This window comes from Sabethes cyaneus, chromosome 2 (assembly GCF_943734655.1).
Source record: "Sabethes cyaneus chromosome 2, idSabCyanKW18_F2, whole genome shotgun sequence".
NCBI classification, from domain to species: Eukaryota; Metazoa; Arthropoda; class Insecta; order Diptera; family Culicidae; genus Sabethes; species Sabethes cyaneus.
In genome coordinates this window covers 193,242,698-193,260,723 of record NC_071354.1, presented here as the reverse complement: position 1 = coordinate 193,260,723, position 18,026 = coordinate 193,242,698, and the positions used below count along the sequence as shown (strand labels likewise).

At 41.1% G+C, this 18,026-nt stretch overlaps 1 protein-coding gene across 4 annotated transcripts; it reads right to left on the bottom strand.

The window, feature by feature from the left end:
- Positions 1-4,730: 4,730 nt before the first annotated feature.
- Positions 4,731-17,302, bottom strand: LOC128734057 (serine-rich adhesin for platelets-like). Of its 4 annotated transcripts, none has more exons than XM_053828041.1 (4): positions 17,203-17,302; positions 9,172-9,452; positions 7,811-9,075; positions 4,731-7,713 (listed from the first exon to the last, which is right to left on the bottom strand). In XM_053828041.1, the coding sequence occupies exons 2-4, from the start codon at positions 9,263-9,265 to the stop codon at positions 5,668-5,670; spliced, it is 3,405 nt and encodes a 1,134-aa protein (XP_053684016.1). In that variant the 5' UTR covers positions 9,266-9,452; positions 17,203-17,302; the 3' UTR covers positions 4,731-5,667. The 4 variants fall into 4 exon arrangements, with proteins under 4 accessions (XP_053684016.1, XP_053684018.1, XP_053684019.1 ...); XM_053828043.1 differs by having other exon boundaries at positions 17,112-17,275; XM_053828044.1 differs by lacking the exon at positions 17,203-17,302 and adding an exon at positions 16,743-16,815.
- Between the last annotated feature and the right edge of the window lie 724 nt (positions 17,303-18,026).

Below are 18,026 nucleotides of genomic sequence, written 5' to 3'. Positions count from 1 at the left end.
CCTTGATCACAAAACCACAAAACTACATACGCGTTGTCGCGTTCAACGGACATATTTCAAATTAAATATGTGGTCCGGCGTTAGAGACAACGTTTCAATGTAAATCAAACCAAATCGTGCAACATGTCGAGTTTTATGGTTTTCTATGTTTTCTCTTTGACGGTAAATTTAATTCCACTTTCGATCGGTCGAACATATTCCGCGTTAAGTACTAGATTAAACTAAAAGAAAGGCAAGTCTACATCTTTAAGTGGATGTAATCAAGTTCAATAAACTCAATACACATCTTTAAAAAGTAATCTTCTGCTTTCTGAGGAAAAAGTGGATTTTTTTCCGAAATTTCCGGTATAGCTATAACTGGTACACTTTTATCGCGAATAAAAGAACACTATAGCCAAAACTGGTACATTAGAATGAAGTTTTCAAATCGCGCTAAAACAACAAATTATGTCTAAATTAAGAGTTTTTCAATATATAATGACTGAAAACCGTTCAAATTTCGTTACGGAAATGGAGAGACTCAAATTTCACTATTATATCACGTGGAAATATCTTAAATAGTGACATTTCGTGCTAACTATAGCCATGACTGGTGCATTTACCCTACGTAACAAAATTATGAATACCAAAAAACAGCTGCAAAACGAAGAAAGGACCTGCTGATGGTGTGCAACAGTGAATCGGTTTAGACTGATGATGTGTACCACGCCTAATGTTATTTTCGATGAGAATAATAAGGCAGTGCAGAAACAGTCACCAGTAAAGATGACCTACAAATTAAACGAAGATATAATCAGTCTCGAGGAGGATGATTTATCCGCGCCCGCTAAACCAACAGAAGTCAAACCGTTCGAAACTACTGATTCCGATGACCAGAATGGGATGAAACAATCAGACAGAGATGGTCCGATCACTTTGACTCAATTTTGATTCATTTGACAGTACCGTCTCAGCCAAGCAAATGAACGTTAACTTAGTTACTAATGAGGTACTAGTATTGTAGCTCCGTAGCTACAAAAGACACAGCAAGACTTTATTCACAAAAACTGTAGATAATAATTAGTTCTACAAATATCCCATACATATCCTTGTCAAATTTTGCTCGGTTGAGACGCTACTGTCAAATGAATGTGAATTGAGTCAAAGTGATTGGACCGTCCTTCCAATCAGAAGTCGGCAACTGCCCTGCAGAAATATCTACAAGCCAAAACAGACGAAAGCGTAGACTGGCCATGGTAGTTCGTGTATCATCAGTTCTACTGGAGGTTTCCTAGCGACAGACGAACACTGTGACACTGTGACGGCTTTCGCGTTAAATGCGAAACCTCTTGCCGATGACCTTCCGTCAACAGTCGATGGACTGAGAAAGCGAAGAGCCTAGGGTCACTAGAAAGCGGCCATCAAGAGTTGGCTGGAATCGCTCCCGAAAAATCATTCATGGGAACTTGCACCCAAACGGCCAGGAAAATATCTTACAGATTGGAGGTGAATCTTCAAAATAAAGTATTCTTTTCATCAATACTTTAATACTTTTCACACGTTGCCTCGCGCTCACGCATCGTAATTGATTTCAAAGCAGCATACGATATAGTCGATCTAAACCAGCTGTGGCAGATTTGTTTATTTGTTAATTTGTTAAAAAAGTCAACAGATTTCTGGATCCTAATGACTAATAAAAACTACTAGCTAATGTTCTAAAGCGAGATTTCAACACGTTGCGGCTAACGCCAAAGTCAAAACAGGATACAAAACGGTTAAAATTGCATTGTAAGCCAGTTATAATGCTAAAGATGCTGTAGTTGGTTCTTCTGTGTGGTATACGTAAAAATGAATTGTTCCGTGTTAAGCGAGGCGGAGCTGAAATGTCGATTCTCTCAAGTATCCAAGGGAAGTCGATCCGGGACGTCAAAACATCTGATATGAAAACAGCTTTAATTACGTCCCGACGTCTTTGCAGAGAGTCCAGGTTGATTAGTCTGCAACGCTGTTTGGAGCTTGGTAGTCTGATCGGGTCGTTCCATGGCAGCCGTCGGAGCGCAAAGCGAATGAACCTCCGCTGTACTGCCTTCATTCGCGTGACGCCGTTTTGATAATACGGGCTCCATACGGGTGCGCAGTATTCAAGATTAGAACGAACTAACGCACAGTAGAGTGATTTTAAGCAGTATATATCATTGAAGTTTTTGGCGATACGCATGATGAATCCCAAATACCTGTGTTGTTTGAAGGTCAGTTTGGAGTCGAGTAGTACAGTGGACCACGGTTCGTTTGAACGATTCCTCATGCAAACTAACGGGGTTACTTTTTAATTTGAACAACTGGTAACCCGAAATATGCTGAAACCTGTGTGAACTGGCCGCCCTGCTCTTTGTTATTGTTTTGGTGGTTTGTTTTAGTTGGCAGTTGCAAGTGCGAATATTGCATTTTCCGATCGGATTTCTATCTTAATCGTTAGGAAAACGAAATGTGAAACCGATTAAACACGCTAGGTCAGTACAAACAAATCGTGTTTGTATGCATTGTCTGCATAAACAAATGATGTCATGTTGAGAATGACATTTGAACCATTTTTAATTTGCATGTCGTGCAAACCAGCGGGGTTCAAATTAAAAAGTGTTCAGATTAAAAATGGTCAAACGAACGGGGGTCCACGGTACACCGAGATCTCTGACGCAATCTACACGTCGTAAAGATATGCTTGACAGTCAGTATTTGAAGATTATCGGATTCAGCTTTCTGGAGAACGTAATCACTTCACACTTATCGGGGTTCAATGTTAGACGATTGTTTTTACACCATTCGGCAAACATCGACAGCTGGTCCTGGAGTGCGAGAGTATCAGATCTTTTGCGAACAATTTTAAGTCGTCGGCAAACGCAAGCCGAGGACCTTTGAGCGTTATGTTGACGTCGTTAAAATAGATAAGGAAAACCAAAGGACCAGGGACCAGAGAAGGCGGTGAAAGCCTGCGAAATGGACCCGTCGATAGATACATTAACGAGACGATTCGACAGATACGATTTAAACCACTGGAGCAGCGGCCCTCCAAAGCCGAGTTTATCCAGTTTTGCGATGGCGATTTGATGATTCAGCTTAGCAAAGGCAGCAGAGAGGTCCATGTAGATGACGTCTGTCTGAGAACGGTCGTCGAAGCAGTCCATTATGTGGGAAGTGAGTGTTAGTAGATTGGTGGTCGTTGAGCGCTTGGGCATGAATCCGTGTTGTTGATCGGCCAAATACTGCTGGACGAACGAGGAAATTGGTGCGATCACGACGAGCTCGAAGAGTTTTGATAATGCACATTAGGCCGAGATTCCTCTGTAATTTTCCACGTTTCTTTTATTACCCTTCTTATGAACTGAAAACATATAAGCGGATTTCCAGGCAGAAGGAACTACTCCTGAGCTAATCGATAAGCTAAACAGACGACGGATTGGGGCTACCAAGGCTTCAATACAGTTCTTCAAAAAGGTTGCAGGTATGCCATCCGGTCCACCAGAGGAAGAGCTTTTTAACTTCAGAGCGGCCAGCCTAATCATAGCATCGTCAATAGTCAGGTTATTGATAGAGTCGCCGAGACTGGGAACGCTTTCTAGTGCAGTAGATACTTCTGTGTCAGACAGCCTTTCGTTAACAAAGACACTGGAGAATTTCCGTGAGAATAGTTGACAAACCATATCCATATTAGTAGCAGTGACGTTTCCAAAGAACATTGCTGACAGAAGATCGTCATCTTTTCATTGAGCATTCACATATTTCCAGAACGACTTAGGGCTACGTTTCAATCTGCGTTGGACGTTGTTTAAGTACGGAAGCGTGATGACTAAACTTTTTGTAGGAAGCAGTGATGACTGAACTTTTTGTAACGTCTGTTGAGCGCCAGATAGTGGTTTCGCAGCGATTGGGTCTTGTACCTTGAGTACCTCCTTAATGCAGCTTTTTTTCGGATTTGAGGCGACGCAGCGTAGCGTTTATCCAATGTAGATACGGTTCTGTGCGTATCGTATCAGATGATGCACGAACACGGTTTCCCGGATACACTGACGCGACTGATCAGGGCTATATTGAATCGAGTGATGTGTTTCGTGTGCATGTTGGGGACACTCGAGTCCCTTCGAGACGCGGCGTAGGTTGAAATAAGGTGACGGCTTATCCTGCATGCTGTTCAGCATCGCACGAGTGAGCATTGAAACGAGAGGCACGATTTTCACCAAAATTAGCCAACTTCTACGTTTCGCAGATGGGTTTGATATCATTGATAGGAATTGAAAGCGGAGTCTAAAAGAATTGGACTGAAAATAAACGCGTCGAAAACCAAATATATGAAAGGAAAAGGCTCAAAGGAGATAAACGCGCGCCTCCCACAGACGATAACCGTTGATGGCCCCGCACTAGAAGATTAGTAAATTAGTTTCATTTGGTGATCACAGACAACATTAGTACGGAAATACAGCGGTGCATTCGAGTAGGAAATGCCGGACGCGCACGCGCGACATATTTCTCTGCATTTTTCCCTTAACTTGTATGCAAGCTACGACAGCTGGCATATCAGCGTTTGCAACGAACAGAATTTGTAATATATTACAAATATTATACTTGATAAAGTTATTATCGTTGAAAAAGGTTGCATATAAAAAAAATATATACGACATAAAGTCACCAAAGTATCGGATCTCTGGCATAGCGAAATTGAAATAAACAACCGCACGAGTGACTTTTAACATACGTGTATTTGGACTCATTACAAAAAACGGACTAATTTTACAGAGTTTCAATGTTTTGTTTTGTCATTTAGCTTTGCCTGCAATTCAGTGAGTAATTGATAATGCTTCATTTACTGCGGGAGAAAGTTCCGTTATGTATATTCATTACTTCATTACTACGAGCTTCTATATTTCTCTTCACTAGTTTACGTTTTCAGCTTCAAGCTTACTATCACTCGGATAATGTAAAATATACCAGTAGTAGGTTAAATGGATTACGATTCTATAGAGTAGTTTATGGAGCTATTCATCAACCCAAGCAGAGAACGCGCCATACATTTAATGATATCTGCTGCAGTAGGGACGCATTAATAAGGAATCTACGCACACTAATACAGAATGGTAAAATAAATAATAAAAGAAAATCAGTTTATATTGTGACAAATAAAGCTTTGTTATTTGGTTGATTTCTACACAATTCTGTTAAAAATAAATTATAGTCGTTAAAGTAAGGTGCCTCACGCTTGGAGGCCGTACATCAATACGTTGGGTTCTCATATAATTTATATCCAGATAATAGAATACGAGGATCCCAAGTGCGTCCCTAAAGTGACATTGGCATCTATCGCTGATTTGTTCGATATCATTTTTGTTTGATTATTTATATGTATATTATACGTAGAGACAAACATTACTAAATCTTTTTTTTTTCTTCAGTCCATTATATTCCCGTTTTCGCGCCAACCGTCCAGAGTAGCAAGCTGAATCAACAGCGGTAAAGTAATGCGCTGTACCTATTGAAAGTACACATAACCATAAGCGTCTAGCAAAGTGTGTGTTTGTTTTTGTTTGTGTGTCAGTAAAGTTTGAGTGCTTCCGGATCTACGGAACTCTCTGTCTATTCACTGTCGTCGGTGTCGCCTTCGAATCTGTCGTCGTCGAGTGGGTAGATCCTAATCACCAATTATAACACTTTGGGCTTCACTTTACCGCTGCCGCTTCCACTTTGCAGTAGCATCTGCGGCGGGGCAGTTGAATTCTGGAGGTTATTGATAATTTTAAGCCGCTTGTTCGACAGTGATGTTAACGAGGAAGCGGGCCGCTTTAGGCAGGATGACGTTACTGCGATGGGGAGATGGTGGTTAGCGTTGTGGTGTTGATGTTGCTGCTGCTGCTGCTGTTGCTGCATTGAACTAATAAGATTCTTAAAGTAAGCATTACTTAGCAAACAAGAAGTCTTTTCCGTTGGTTTCTTTATCGAAGCCTGTGGCAGTATCAGTCGTCTTTGGCCACGGTTAACCTGGCCAGGGCGGTTTCCTACCGGCGAACTAGAAAGCCCCATTCCACCGTTAGAATCTTTGCTTTTGCCTAGTCCGGTGATCGGCGATAGCAAATGGTCTCCGGAACGTGCGCTCGAACTGTTGAAGTTGAGCGCACTGCGAGGACCCCCTATCGGAGATAGTTGTGAGTTGAGCGATTTGGATAGATTGTTCGATTCGTTGACGAGGTTTTTACGAATGTTGAGCAACTTTCGGTTCATAACATAGCCACCTCCTAGTCGGCGCAGCTGGAAGTTGTTGACGTGCAACGGTTTCGGCAGGTTGCTGTACCACATTTTAACACCACGGAACTCGTCGATTTGGGCATGGTACATAACGTTGCTCGCTTGCTGTTGCTGCTGACGCTCCTTGATGAAGTCACCGTCAACCGTTCGTAGCAGATTTATTTTGGAAATGTCCACGGGAGTGTTCACAGTAAGCAGCTCAAGTTCGGACTTTAGCGTTACATTTTCTATGAAATGTTGATCAACTAAGGACTGCGAAATTGACGACAATTGGTTCGGGGTTAGGATTATAGAATCGGCCAAATCGGCTTGCAATTGCGGTAGCACAAGTGGATTTGTGGCTGCCGGTAGCAGGTTGATGGTTGGGACGATGTCGTCAATGCTTTCCGCTAAATCGGTCGTCAATGCTTGGCCAGCAGCGATGTGTTCCGCGTTGTGCAGGTTTTGTGCTAGCGTTTGAATTGTGTAATTGATCTGATCGTTGTAGTTTGAGATCAACGCATGATCGCCTAGCTCTTGACCTGTGGATGCAGTAATGTACTGGTTGGGATCGTGGATTTCAGTCCCATCTGCTGTCGTTTGTACCAGCGGAAGTTGATTGATCAACTCCGCTGGGATGAATTGGTCAGCTCTTGCCAGATCATTGTCTCCGGCGGAGGCGCCTGCGGCGAGAATTTGTCCTGCTTGCATCGCCACGGTTGTCGCTTCATTCAAACTGGCCGTGGTCGAGGTAATCGCACTAGGATCATCGCTTCCGGCATTGACATTAACCATGTTGTTTCCAGAAATGTTCATCGATGATATCACAGATAGGGGGACCGTTACGGTTAGTTGTTGCTCCTGCATCAAGTTAGCCGCAAACTGTTGAATAGATTCTTCCGGTGTTTCGTTCTCATTGGTGGGATGCAACGTGCCGGATACAGACAGCTTGAGAAGATTTGTGTTGGGATCCATCACGATGGTAGCGTCCGATAGAACGGTGTTGGGATTTTCTTCTACGAAGTGATGCGCGAGAAGTTCTGCAGCCGAAGGAATCGTTAGAGGCTGCTCCCTTTGAGTCTTACTCGCCCGTAAGACAGCAGGGTTTTTGAGGGAAGTTTGTTCAGAGTTCGAACTTGACGCTACCGATGTATCTTGCTGATAGCCCGCAGACTTCGAGTGAGTCGACGAACGCTGCTTGTGTCGCGAACGTTCGTTTTTGAAATCAGCAGACTTTGATACTGCTGACGACGGCGAAGATATTAAGCTGGAACTGCTGGCCGCCTTGAGGCTACCGGGAGTTGAAGGTGCACTCTCGTTGCGGGGACTAGATTTCTCTGGGGTGAAGGAAAGATGTTCTGATGAGTTCAAATTGTCAACTCCAACGGCAGCCAACGTGGTTCGCGCGCGGCCGTCTGCATCGAAACCGGACGAAGAGTTGCTGGATGATTCCACATCGATGTAGTTCTGTGGAAAAAAAAATTAAAATCAATATCAGTTCAACTACCAACGCTATCATCAATAACATCAAAATAGCACATGGAATATTGCCTCCACTACGTACCTCGTCCTGACCCACGGAAACAGATTTCTGCTCGGACAGAAGCCTGTCGAAACTCTTGCTTCGGCCCGGTACGGCCCGGCGCAATGAAACGGAATGCGACTTGCAGTTGAGAGTCCGTGTGCAGCGCCGTTTGCCGTCGCTGGAAGTTACACCACAGTGCCTGTCCGGGTCGTACTCCCTTCGGTGATCGCTTTTCCGTTCGCTGCTGGAAGACGGCAGTTTACTGCTCGTATGTATAGAAGTACTGCTGCTGCTACTACTACTGCTGCTACTGCTGCTACTACCACCGTTGCCACTGGTGGTACTGAACGACGAAGACGACGATGAAGATGATGAAGAGGACGACGAGGACGATGAGGAAGATGAAGCGGATGATGCAAGCTTGGAGCTGCTCCGCTTTCCCCCCTTTCCCGACGGCGATGGATTGCTATTGCTGTTGATGTTGTGGGATGAAGTGCTGTCGCTGCTAACTCCGGATGAGGTAGAAGATAAAGAACCTTTTTTGTCCAAAAGGCCACTGAGTGTGGCAGTTTGCGAAGAAATAGATTCGTGCTTTTGCTGATCCCGAGAGCTGAGAACCATGTTGCTGTTAGCTTCAGTCGGTGGATTAGTCTCGTGTATGGACGTTTTCGAACTGCTACCACTGGAACTGCCCGGTTTTCCATTGTGGTGGGAGGAACTGTGAAAGGAAGATACGCTCTTGCCATTTTTCCCTTTTATTTTGGAACTTAGGCCGCTGCTACGAGCTTTCAATGGAGTATTATCCAGATCGTCGTGCTTGGAAGAGCTGTTGGACTGATGCACTTTATCTGTCCGGCAGGAGTCCCCGCTGTTGCTGTTACTTCGGGGCGGTGTGTCACTGTAAGAGTGATGATCCCGACCGCTATGCGATGCCGACGATGATACGCTCTTAGAGGCATGGCTGTAGTGGGAATGGTGTCGATTACTCATGTGTTTCTGGAGGCCTTGCGGTTTGACCACACTGCCACAAATATCACAGATAACGGCATAGAACGGATCTGTCTCCGGACACAACCCGTATAGACCCATGTCAGCCTTGTCCAATCGCATAACGCTGCCCTTATGGCGGCTGTGTATTCCGCTTCTCGCTGCACTGCTGCAACCGGTTGCGCCCAACGACATCACCGATGCAGCGAACGTAGATGAGTAATATTTATTTGAGTTCTTGTGGTGGCTGCCGTGACTTTTGCTGGATTTGCGGTGCTCGCTGGTAAACTCGCTGATTGGAACGTCCTCATCGTCGGCTGCGGAACATAAACAATAGTCAAGATTAAATCATACTTCAAACTTCAAATGGAGTTTTCATATTTTAGCTATGGTACATGGAAATTATTACTCACAATCTAATCCGATTAGTTTACTCGTCAATTCGGCAAACGCTTTCCACTTCTGTCCCTTCAGTTTGGCCAGACTGATACTGTCTCGATTGCTCATTATAGTGGTTTATACCTGCTTTGCAGTAGCTAAATAGTTGCAATAGAAAGTCTTTTTGCGGATCTCCTAATGCCAATTATAAAAAGTCTTTGTTTTTTTTTTGTTAGGGAAACTACCAAACGTTTCCGATTGTTTGTTACGAATAAATGTTACTTCACTGTTGCACTGTCAAGTTTGCGTGTAGTTTCTGAAAAAGAAAATGAATTTAGTATTAAGGAAAATGTTTATAAACGACAATTTATTGTGATAATTGCATGGATATTTTGGAGATATGAAAAATACGAGCCTTTCAAGTTTATTTGGGAATTCCGAAACAGCATCCGTTAAGAAAAAAATATCCTAATATTAACTACTGAATCAATCATGTTTGTGTAAAACCTTAGAACGTGATATTTCTAAAATCAAAATGTCATTTATTTTATTTTTCTGTGACTGCTTCTATCTGAAATTCATTAGTTTACAAAATTATGCAACTAATAGTTTGAGATTCTGAAAGCAGTTTATAGCTGGGGGTGGCTGATGCTGTATCAAGAACTTGTCTCCATTGTACTCGGTTCTGGGTTGCTCATCACTCTCTATTCCTGGTTCCGGTGGAGTCTTTGAAGAGCACGGGTTTCACTGCATAGTCATCCGGCATCTTTGCAATGTTACTGGCCCACCGTAGTCTTACGACTTTCGACAGATGTACGACGGGAATTGCTCCAAGTAGTGCCTCTCTGCTTTCTGTTTGTACTCCGCCAAAAATAGTGCGCAACATTTGTCGTTTATATGCCACAAGTAGACGTATGTCTTCCGTGAGCAAAGTTAGAGTTTGAAATCCGTAAAGGTCTGATGAGCGTCTTCCGGACGGTACGGTAGGCCCGACTTCCAGCTTTAATAAATTTTTGACCAGAGACCCTGGAGCTATTTTTCATCTATTTGGTTTTCAACGCGTTGATTTTTAGCCTAAACCCTTTTATTCTAACATAGATGGCCTCCACTGTTCCAAAGTATTTAACAATGATGTCAAGGACGTTGGTCATGTATCCATAAGAATGGATCATGTCAATGACCTTGACCAAGGATGCAGCGATCAGTTACGCTCATTGGACTGTACTGCCTCGTAGAACCAACAATTGTAAAAGTCATGTATGTAACATTTGCACAGTTGGGTGTAATATACAATCTTTCTAAATAGAGTACTGTATTATTTTTAGTATTTACGCTGTAGTGAAGCTGTAATTTTTCATTGGCAATTAAACGAACGTTTATTTATCAATAATAAAGTTTACAGACCTTTAGCAGCACAAATTGAAAAAATAATGCAGTACTCTATTCAGAAAGATAATAGAATTCACTCAGGTCTACAAAAGTTATATTGTTAAATTGTTAAACTTGAGTAAAAATAGTTTGTATAAAATCAATTATCTGCGTGTTTTACAACATAAAGAACTCGAAAAAAGAGTGTACGGAGTGTTAACGCTTCTAGCGCGAAGCAAAAGTGGAAGTACAAATAATGTAATTTTGGAAGGTTTTTGCATGGAAGATAAATAACCTATATATGAAAACCAAGAATAGATCCGGGTTTCACGATTAAACATCAAGTAAAAATTTCTAAAAATCCCCCTTCCCCCATTCAATTGTCCAGCATCGGAAGGACAAAAAATATTTGTAATGGCCTAAATATTGTCGAGCTATATGGTAATCGACAAAACAGACGCTACCTACGCTCTTTGGTTTTCTGGTGATCAACAGAGGCGTACTTCTTAACGTTAACAATCCAATTCCTCAAAATCCATTATAAATTATTGGAGATTATTGATCTCAGACAGATTTCAGATTACAGGGGAAATGTTAAGACAGCCCATATTCATATTCATTTTTTATATTCATAAATTCATAAATGTGCCCTCCTTGCTACTGAAGGGTAGCCCGGTAGCCTTGCAATTGCCTTGTGCTGTAATATCCGGCTGCGAAGTCTGTCGGAGACTACGGTGAGCCACGTCTCCCTTAACGATACCGGGTGACTTGACGTGAAATCCATTCTGTTCAATATGCATGCTAAATGGCTCGACCAGGTTGAAGCCGACTTGCGTGTGTCGAGACGCGTAATGAATTGGCGGCGAGTAGCCCAGGGCCGAGTACAATGGAGAAGAATTCTTGATACGGCAAGAGCTACCTCGGCTCTTAAAGTCGACAAAGTGGGTTTATGTATAGCTTATGTCTTAGAGACGTTAAGCCTCTGGGACTCTCAAACCCCCTTGACTAAGCCCGTGACCTATATCCATGAAACAAAAAGCGATGTAAACTGACGATTAATGCCCAACCTTTCAGAAACCATCGAAATTAGCTGTCCTGTGTCTTATCTAACATAGATAACAGCCAGAATCATCTCTTAACCCTTTATAAAGCAGTCGCATCTACATTGCCACCAACAAAAGATATATTTTTTGCTTCTATAATAATATCAATATAATAATAGAAGCAAAACAAATATTTTTCTGATGGCAATACAGTTTTCACTGCCTTATAAAGGGTTAAGAAAGGAGCGAAACATTTCGCAAGCGCGTTGTACACTTCTACGAATTGCACAAAGATCCCGGCAAAAGTATACGGTACAACATTTTGAAAACGAAATCCTACGATTCGCAACAACTACTCGCAAGCAAAGTAGTGAAAGACCAGCCAAAATTATGGACACAGAAGGACTTTGTTCTCTTTCTCGTGCCTTCAACAACAATGATTCCGTGAGCCAACGGGATGCCACAAAAAAGTTCAACTGTTCCCACCTGTACATCTACAAAACATTAGAAAGAGTCGGAATAAAGTGCCGAAAGAAGACAAGAGCCTTGGGAGACACTGACGGACAGATTTCGACGCTGAAATCCCAATGCCGCTTGTTAAAAAAATATATTCCGAAAATTACTTCGTTTTAGGCGACGAAAGTTAGTTCCCTCTGTGTAGCTCTTCCAGGTAGCGCAGGGAGTCTATTAATTCACGTCTTACCTCGTTGGTGGTCCAGTTGGAAATGAGGACGATTCTACGAGGGAAATTCTCTGCATGCTTTGATCCGTGCATTTTGCAGCGCATGCTAAGATTCGTGGATCTATGTGTCGGAGTTGCTGTTAGGTATTAACTACGCGCACACAGTACGCACCCATGTGTTGATGCATATAATGTTACGTAGTATTTTCCACAGGCCACACACCCTCTTTCGAAGCGGAAATGATCGATACTATTCCATGGATAGTTCTACTGCATTGCTGAACATAAAATTTAAGTTTAACGGGAAATTAGCAATCATTGACTTTTTGTCGGCGAGCCCAATTTCGGAAGCAGTTTTTGGGCCCAAAAGCGGGGTTCTGTTTGTAAAAATGTAAATACTGCATTATTCTTGCTAATCTGAACACAGCGAATATATTTTTATAAACAGAATTTTTGTTCCAAACCAAAAAACTGCTTTTGAAATTGGCAGAATCGATGACTGCTAATTTCACCTTAAACATACGTTTGTACAGAAAGTGTTGCTGTACATTTCTATTTCCGAGAGAGGTATTTCTAAGCCACGGTTCAAGTCCTCTGGTTCGGTTATCAATCCAGACGTGTTTGAATGTTTGAAGATAATGTTGATCCCGTTTCTTCAAAAACGTCATTCAAATCGACAATACGTGTTTTGGCCGGATAAAGCATCATCCCATTACGCCAAAAAAAAAACACTATCGTTCCTCAATACCTATTCGATCCCAATAAAAACAAAGCCTTGGGCTTAAACATCTTTTCTAAGACTTGACCTTTCTTTATCGACAGACTTCACAGCCGGCTATTAGAGTACAGAACAGTTACGGGGCTAGTGCAACGATCCTACTAACTCTATCTAGCAGCACCGCCTAGCAAAGATTCGAACATACGACGACTGGCTTGTTAGACCAGCATCGTACCTTGAAATCAACTAAGCGGTCTATCTCATTTGTAACAAAAAACCACAACCGGACAAATCGGCCTCAGTGTCGCCTAATCGAAGATTTCTTCGGGATTTTGAGCTCCTTGGTGTACAAAAATAACTGGAGAGCCACGAATTGCAAACAGTTGAATGGTAGATTCAAAAGATGCATTCGCAAAGTTGGCATGACGGCCGTACAACATCGAACGAAGCTTCGCCGAACAGCCGATAACGGACCGTTTTCAAATGTTCACTAATTCTTTTTCAACAATGGACAATGCATATTTAATTTTTAGTAAATTAGATCTTCTTCAAACATTTTTGTGTTTACCGTCAACTTGAGTTGTGCCGTCAACTTGAGGAATTCCAAAATTTTAGTTGCCACCCGTTATTCCGTATTTACCTAGGGCATGGTGTGTTGCTATCTCTTTCTCATGTAGGAGTGAAGAGAGCAACTTTCAAATGGTCCTCGGTAAAGGGGAATTCCCAGCAAATTTTTTGGTTCCTGTCAAAATTAACAGTTTGGTACCTATGCGTGGGACATCGAAAATGTATGAATTTGACAGCCACTTCACCCCGTAGGTATTTACTGAAAGTTAGGGTAACCAACGTATTTTAGACTGCATCAGCAGCTGTACAAAGTTGGACACTTACAGCAAAATCAAATGGGAGTGTCCAAATTATGTACTGATGGTGTCCGAAATAGGTTGGTTACCCTACTGTGGCTCTATCTTCGGAATTGGTTTACCGCCTCCAATAATAATAATCAATAGTGACATAATGGACATTATTGCCTCTCATTTGGTGGTTGTTACAAATCAGTTCAGTTGGCGAGTAAACTGATCGACAAAATCACGTACACAATTAAAAAAAGTACAGAGTTCGGTTAAATTTACCGAACTTTGGAACAGCCGAACGTTCGGTAAAAATTTTTTTTTGATGCCAAATATTACTAACGATCCGTAAAAGTCGATTGGCACCATCGAAATTTTTACCGAACGTTCGGCTGTTCCAAATTTTTCCGAACGTTTTAAGTGTGTAGAAAACAGGTTTTTTGAATTTTCTTTGAAATTTTCCATTACCGTGGAAAATTTTATAAACGACCTTTTCCAACTATTTTCAATTTATTGCTGAAAATTTTCTTTTGTATTGGCATAAAAAACATTTATTCTATGCTTGAGTAAATAATTTTCGGAATATGCGATGTCTATGACAAGTTATCGTGAAAAATTAGGTCACCTTCAGTTTTTTAAATATTTTTTCCTATCTTAAACTTAATAAGTTTTCCCGACTGTTTTACAAAAATTATTCTATTTTTTCGAAACAATGCTGACTCATGGCCACTATCATTCCAAGGCCTATCGGATAATTCTAGCAAAGACTCCAGAACTCAAGACTGGGCACAGTAGAAGGTTCGCATATACACAGCAAAGAACGATACTACTAACGTCAGCCGTAAAGGGTGTTCTGACCCTGTCCGTCGAGATTTAGCAGAATGCGTTCGGCAGTCTTCGGTTTCAAGCTTGATTAGTGCGTTTTGCGCGAAGTTTGAAGGCAACTACAATGATAAAACTTGCACTTTGAATCAATATTGAATATTGATGCATTGGAAACGAGAATCATCCCATTCTGGTTCTGCTCCTGATAGTTCAACAAATGTTTGATGTTTGATGATCTTTATAATTCGCTTTTGTACATTCAAAATGTACCTACTCCCTTTGTACTTTATAACGTTTAAAACTTAAAAAACCGACCGGTACGTTTGCCGATAGGACCAATACAAAAATTCCTGTTAAAATTATTTACTAGGTAACCAAACCAGGTAACAAATGCTCCAAAACGTAGTATCTAAAGTACAGATAGCTTAAAAATATAGCCCACTTAGCTCTATATCAAAAGTTATAGTTCATAGGAGCGGAGGGGAAAGAGTTATTAGTTCGTCTTTGTTGTATGTACTATCGAATTAAAGAAAAATTCGCATTCAATGTTATACTCTTACTATGATTTAAGAAACAGAATGACGTCACATTCACTTCTGTATATTTTGTAGTAGTTCTAAATGAACAGAATAATACAATCGTTACGCAGCTTGATTGTCTTGATACTAATATGTTATATGAGAGCCACTTCCAAGTCACAATGCAATCATACCTACATAACTTTTTGCCTAAAGACAATATGCCCTACATAGTTGGCGGCTTGCCTATCTCTCACGGCATATTGCAACACTGCCCACCATCTATCTACAAATTTAATGTTGTCATTAGTGATATGAAAGTGTTGATTCAGTATGATTCACTTGTATATTCGTCGTGTGCCATTGAACTGACGCAGCAAAAGTTTCACGCATTACAGCTCACTCATTTTTCGGAAATTAAAAATAAAGAAAACTTTACTAATTTTGTCACTACCCGGCGGAGGTGCTAATTCAATTATTTACGAAAATGAAACTTTGTATAATTTTTCATAACTCGACAATGGCACTTGTAAGTTGAAACTAGTAGCAGCGAAATACAACCATTGAATTAATCTGAGAATTAAGATTACTTGTTCGAGCTCGTCGACTTGTCCTAGCATTTTCAAGGTTTCATAAAATACTCCCGTGACACAGTCGGCGCAAGCCCTTGCCAGGCAATTGCTGTCATCAGAGAATCTTGGCTGAACGGTGCACAATTTCTTTGCTTTCCTAAAATGGGATAAACGCAAACTGACCTGTATACGTTCTGCACGCGAAGCCCGGTAGCAGCAAATTAAGGATATCCGACAACTATCTGCAAGCCATTCTGCAGTCGATATACTTTTCTTAAATTTCTGGCAGGAAATCTATGCTTGACACTTGGTGTCTACTATTATAGCTTTTGCAAGTTTTACGTTGAGCTAGCCTGCGAATGAGCCCTACACTAATGGCAACATATACTTCATCGTTGGCTGACAGTGTTGCTGGGGGTTTCTCTGATTTGAAGAAACTGTTTCAAACATCAAATCAGTTGATTTTGAAATAGGTAAACACATTCTCGGGTAATTTTTCAAATAGACCTATGTAACAATAAGAGATTCTCTTCGCATCTCCTCTCTTCCGCTCCTCAGTAATACTAACGCATTAAAAAGAAAATTTTCAAAAGATTTAGGTAGCTAGTGACTCCGGCAATCGATTCATACAAAGCATGTATTAAAGTGCGTTAGAATGTCCGTAAAAATCGGAAGAGAGGAGACACGAAGAGAATCTCTCATTGTCACAAAGGTCTATTTGAAAAATTACCCGAGAATTCCTTTTTCTCGTTATCAAGCCGATATCAAAAATCGAATTCAGAAATGTTTCCTAATCAAAGCTTGAAAATCTATTAAATCCAAGTCTAAAAATTATATTGTATCTGCTTTTATCGATATCATAAACGTAAGGGTTTACAGCAACTACCTATGTATCAAATTTTATTTCCCAATCTTATCAGTGGAAAAATTTAAATATAAACCTTATAAACATTAAAAGGATACCGCACGTTTCGTGCTCCAGGCAACACGGTATGCTGCCAAACGGGTGAAATATACGAATACACTTACAGTAACGCGATGAATGGATCAAAGATGAATAAACGTAGTGTTGTGCTACTTCTACTTGATATCTAACGGGAACGTGTTTGTGTAGCTTGGACGTAGTAGTAGTAAGCCAGACGCTCTCTGCGGCGGTGTTTGTTTTGGTTTTCTCTTTCGTGTGTATGATACTCCGTCTCTTTTTCTACCGAAACGAAAGTGCAGGCAACATATTGACGTTTGCCTTCTTCCAGCCAACAACAATCTGTCAGCTGACGATAGTTTGTTTCTCTTCCCCGCACACACGTCTTATACCTTTTCTTTTTCTTCTCCCTGACCGACCTATGCTTCGCCTTGCTTAGGAGGACACCGAGTACAAGACTCTTGAAAATTATGCACCTTCTGTTCCGTCCGTGGAATGACAGCAGAGTGTGTATGGTTAAAGAAAAATATCCACGTTTTTTCGCCGCTTTCAATTTTATTATTATACCTGTGGTACGCCCTCCAGTAACTGCAAACTTTGATCTCGTAAGAAGTGACTGAGCGGCACACAAAACGTTTCTAATTTATTCGCGATCGCGGGGACACAAGACCCACCTCACACGCGACTAGCAGACAACCCCGAACGAACTGGGATTTTTCCTTCACTAGTAAGGGGTCCACCAATGGCTCATGTAGAGAAGAAATACTTCAGAAATAATTATCAAATAATTTTATTACTAGTAGTTTGATTAGTAACCAAACCGATATAAAACATAGGTAACTTATTAAACCCCAACTTAAACATGCTATTGAAGACCGTGGGGTTTATTTGATTAAAACTAGCATTCATGTTTCCCTCGGCGTCATTGATGCCACAGCGGTCCAGTGCAAAAAGCATGGAGTACAATTAGGCATCACGAAGCCGATAGCAGAATTGCCAGATTTCATTTAAAAAATTATGTCAGCATTGGTCAAAGTAAATTGATATATACCAGGTATGTGACCATCGAGGGTTGCATTAGTGTGTGTAGAAAGAAGAAGAAATAGTTCTGAAATATGGTGGAACTTGCATGAAAATTAAAACTAAATTAATTGTAATTAATGAATGCAGCTATATTATTCCAGAGAAATATTTGAACATTTATAATGAAATGTAAGGAATATATTTTTAAGTCATTTGCACTTGTAGCCTTCTTTAATTATGCGTAAAAAATTTGAGAACATGGGTGACTAACTATTTCGATGTACAATTGATAAATGAATTAATGTTTCTAATACTTCACGATCAATACGGTATAAGGTTGCTTAAAATAAAACACGTTCCGTCCAACA